General features: G+C 48.8%; 1 protein-coding gene across 1 annotated transcript in view; it reads right to left on the bottom strand.

The window, feature by feature from the left end:
- The window catches only part of PODXL (podocalyxin-like), a 33,400-nt gene that overhangs the window by 21,848 nt on the left and 7,553 nt on the right, over positions 1-3,999 (bottom strand). The window contains exon 3 of the mRNA XM_015417349.1: positions 2,881-2,952. Within this exon, the coding sequence (XP_015272835.1) occupies positions 2,881-2,952 (72 nt within the window). The remainder of the gene's footprint in view (positions 1-2,880; positions 2,953-3,999) is intronic.

Below are 3,999 nucleotides of genomic sequence, written 5' to 3'. Positions count from 1 at the left end.
GGGGGGGGGAAAGAACGTGCAGATCGGTCCTCGCAGAGGAGGGAGAGCTTGTACCTGAATAGAACTTGGTCTTAAAGGTGCCACTGGACTGTTTTGGACTGGGGGGGGTTCTGCAACTCACCTGCTTCGTGCTCTGACTGAGGGCTGCTGGGAGCAGGGGGTGGGGTTTGTTGCATGTGCCCGCCCCCTGGGCTCCTTACTGCCGGAGCTCCGCTGCTGTGCGCTCCTGCAGGAAATGACCCCTGACCTTATTGCCCGTAGCTTGTTATTTAGTTTTGTCTTGGCATATCTTAAATCATCTTCATCATGTTACACGTTCACTCGCAGTACAGCCTCTGTCTAGAAGTTTCCGCTTCCATTCCAATGTATTTGAAAAAGTGTGCATGCATGAAAGCTCACACCTGGAATAAAACTTCGCTGGTCTTAAAGGTGCCGCTAGACTCTCAATATTTCCTTCAAAACGCAGGGGTTGAAAGGGGATAAACTTGCACAGGATCATCTACAGGTAGGAGGGAAGGCTGAATCTCCCCCCCCGCCCAATGGCAAATGTCACTCTGGGACACTGGAACTGATTTTCCTATTATTTGTGAGGATTGCGGCACCGCTCATACGGGCCAGAGGGTGGCAGTAGCGGGTAACCGAGGATGCTGCAGAACTCCTTACCGGTCACTGCAGCCAAAACAGCGCTTTGCAGAATGCCCAGAGGGTCTGTGGCTTCACCATCTATCTCCAGGCAGGCCGGAGAGCCAGTCTGATGTAGTGGTGAAGAGCGGCGGGCTCTAAATCTGGAGAATCGGGTTTGGAGTTCCCCATTCCTCCACATGCAGCCAGCTGGGTGACCTTGGGTCCGTCACAGTTCTCTCAGCCCCACCTACCTCATAGAGTGGGGCTGAGAGAACTGTTGTGGGGAGAGGAAGGGAAGGAGATGGCAAGCCGCTCTGAGACTCTGAGTGAACCCAACTTTTCTTTCTTCTTCTTAATTAAAAAAAAGTTTTAAAAAACTTTTGGGAAAGGGAAATTTTTCATGATGGTAAGTCCTAGTCAACCCTGCATTAGGTGTTTGAGGGTAAGCTACTTCAAATGCTGCTGGTTTCATGTTATACCCATCTCTTTTTGACCAAGAGGTAACAGATAAATTAAACTCCATAGGCATAAATCTCCTAAATTTCTCTACACCAGCAAGACTCAAAATCCCTTCTCAGAAAAGAGCACAGAGATCACCACCACCTCGGCTGTCATTGCATTAACTCAGAAGATAAATTTAGGAAATTCCATGAAATACAGAGTCTACTGACAAGTGAAAGAACCAAGCTTATCCCTCGCCCAGCCCTCCAGGTCAGAGGTCCACCAGGAGAGTTCCTGGCAAGTTCAGTGGTCAATCGGAACCTGGTAGTTAAGACCTCAGGTAAAGACACCCCACTGTCATCATAACTTGGCTTCTTCCAGTCGATGGCTGAGTTCAGACTGGCAATTTGGCCCGATAACTTGGTCCGGGTCTTTTTGCCCCGCCTCCCTCACGCGTTATACTGCCAGTCTCTCCTCAGCCTTTGTCTCTGGTCTGGAAAGCACAACTGTGCATCTTGCTTGCCTGGGATCTCCTTCAGCAGTGACAGTTCATGGCTTCCCCTGTAACCTGATCTCTACATGCATCCAGTTTGGAAGATGAATTTATGTTTCCATGGGTGCCCAGACTTAGAAATAATACATCTCAATTATCCCATAACCGGAAAATGCAATGTTATATGTGACAAATAATGCTGAGGTTTCAGAATGTATTGTGGGTTCAGAAAGTGATTACCACCCACATGGAATGTGTTCGCAAGATACATTTTTTCATGTTATATCTGAATATTTGGGTTTTTTTTTAAAAAAAAAGTGAAACTGTTATTAAAGCTGTGTTACCACAAGTCATTCTCTTAACACATCAGCCGATACAATAATAGGAGCCAAGCTAAGGGGTGATAAGCATATTGTGTCTTTGCAACCATTTGCTATCATATACACCACTTTTACGGAGAGGATAGAGGGGAGGGGAGGGGAGGGTCAGTTTCTGTGAGCATAAAAAGAAGAGGGGAAAGTTTTGCAGATTTACTATTTATTTATATATTTAGCTATTTACATCTTGCTTTTGTCCTCAATGTGGACCATAAGAACATAAGAGACGCCAATGTTGGATCAGGCCAAAGGCTCATCCAGTCCAACACTCTGTGTCACACAGTGGCCAGAAATACCAGTGCCAACCTAGCAGTTCGAAAGCAAGAAATTGCAAGTAGATAAATAGGTACCACTTCAGTGGGAAGGTAACAGCTTTCCGTGCGCCTTGGTGTTTAGTCATGCCAGCCACATGACCACGGAAACGTCTTCGGACAGCGCTGGCTCTTCGGCTTTGAAACCGCAACCCTAGAGTCGGCTTCGACTGGCTTTCGAGCAAGGGAACCTTTTAGCACGCCATCTGACCGCACCCAATGGCAAACCAACTCCGAATGTCTCTTGCCGGCCCAAGGAGGCACACGTTTCGGTCAGCAAAACTATCTCTTGGCTTATAAGCCTCTTTTGAACAACAAGAGACTGGCCTAGAAATGGCCACGACGCGATCACCACCTCACAGTGGTTTGGGCAAAAGAGACCCTGGCTGACGTCTCTTTCTGAGGCAGCAAGAAATTCTCCCGGCCTGTCCCTAAGGAGTCGTGGTCTCTCTGTAATGACTGAGGGAAATTCGGGAAGAGGAATGAGGTAAAAACGGTGGGCTCAGCACCCGCCCCCAAGGCATGATCGTCAATATGAATTACGACGGGGTTTGTTTTCTGTTTGACAAAGGTGGCACACAAAACCCCCCTCTAAGAACAAGAACTAACCGGCACTCCTTCAGGATCTACTTACACACGGCACGGCCTGGCTGAGGGACAGAATGACGTTCTGGGCTGCTGAAGGCATCTCTTCCTCACACAGGAGCTGAAAAGGCAAAAGACGTTCGGAAAGCAGGTCGGATTGCCTGTTGGACCGCGAGACGCCACGCACAACCGAAAAGCACGTGGGTGTGGATCAATGTTCCCGCTAAGCTGTACAGTCTTGTGAGCAAAAATTCTACTTTGTGAGCCACTGGCATTAAAGCTGTGAGCGAGCAATTTGGCTACTGCATAAATTAGTTCGCTCTGGAGCCCTCCTTCCTGAGCTAAGACAAAAAGGTGTGAGCTGGAGGCTAAAAAACTGTGAGCTAGCTCACACTGACTCATCTTAGAGGGAACACTGGTGTGGGTTCATCCTGACCTCTCCCTGTTTTCTAGCGTCTCACGCCCTAGTGCTTCCAACTTGGAGATCGCCCCTTTCCCTTTTCGTTCGTCCTCATGGAAAGGGAACGCTCAGTGAACTTTGACTCATGGAAGGTTATACCCTGAAAATCTTAGAATCGTAGAGTTGGAAGCAATGTTCCCTCTAAGCTGTGGAGTCTTGTGAGCAAAAATTCTACTTTATGAGCTACTGGCACTAAAGTTGTGAGCAAGTGATTTGGCGACTGCATAAATTAGTTTGCTCTGGAGTCCTCCTTCCTGAGCGAAGACAAAAATGTGTGAGACGGAGGCTAAAAAACTGTGAGCTAGCTCACACTGACTCAGCTTAGAGGGAACACTGGTTGGAAGGGACCTCCAGGGTCATCTAGTCCAACCCCCTGCACAAGGCGGGAAATCCACAAATACCTCCCCCTCCCCACACCCCCGGTGACCCCTGTTCCATGCCCAGAAGATGACAAAAAACCTCCAGGATCTCCATCCAAACTGGCCTGGAGATAAATGGCTTCCTGACCACAAAGTGGCGACTGGCATTTCCCTGGGCGCGTAAGAAAGGGCCACGAGATCTAAGCACTGAGGCGACCCTTCCTGCCCCTCCCTCTCACGATCTGCCTAAGTTCACGGAACCAGCATTGCCGTCAGATGGCCGTCTAGCCTCTGTTTAAAAACCTCCCAAGAAGGAGAGCCCACCACCTCCCGAGGAAGCCTGTTCCAC

This window comes from Gekko japonicus, unplaced genomic scaffold, assembly GCF_001447785.1.
Source record: "Gekko japonicus isolate JY-2015 unplaced genomic scaffold, Gekko_japonicus_V1.1 scaffold2151, whole genome shotgun sequence".
NCBI lineage: Eukaryota > Metazoa > Chordata > Lepidosauria > Squamata > Gekkonidae > Gekko > Gekko japonicus.
This window is presented reverse-complemented; position numbering and strand designations above follow the sequence as displayed.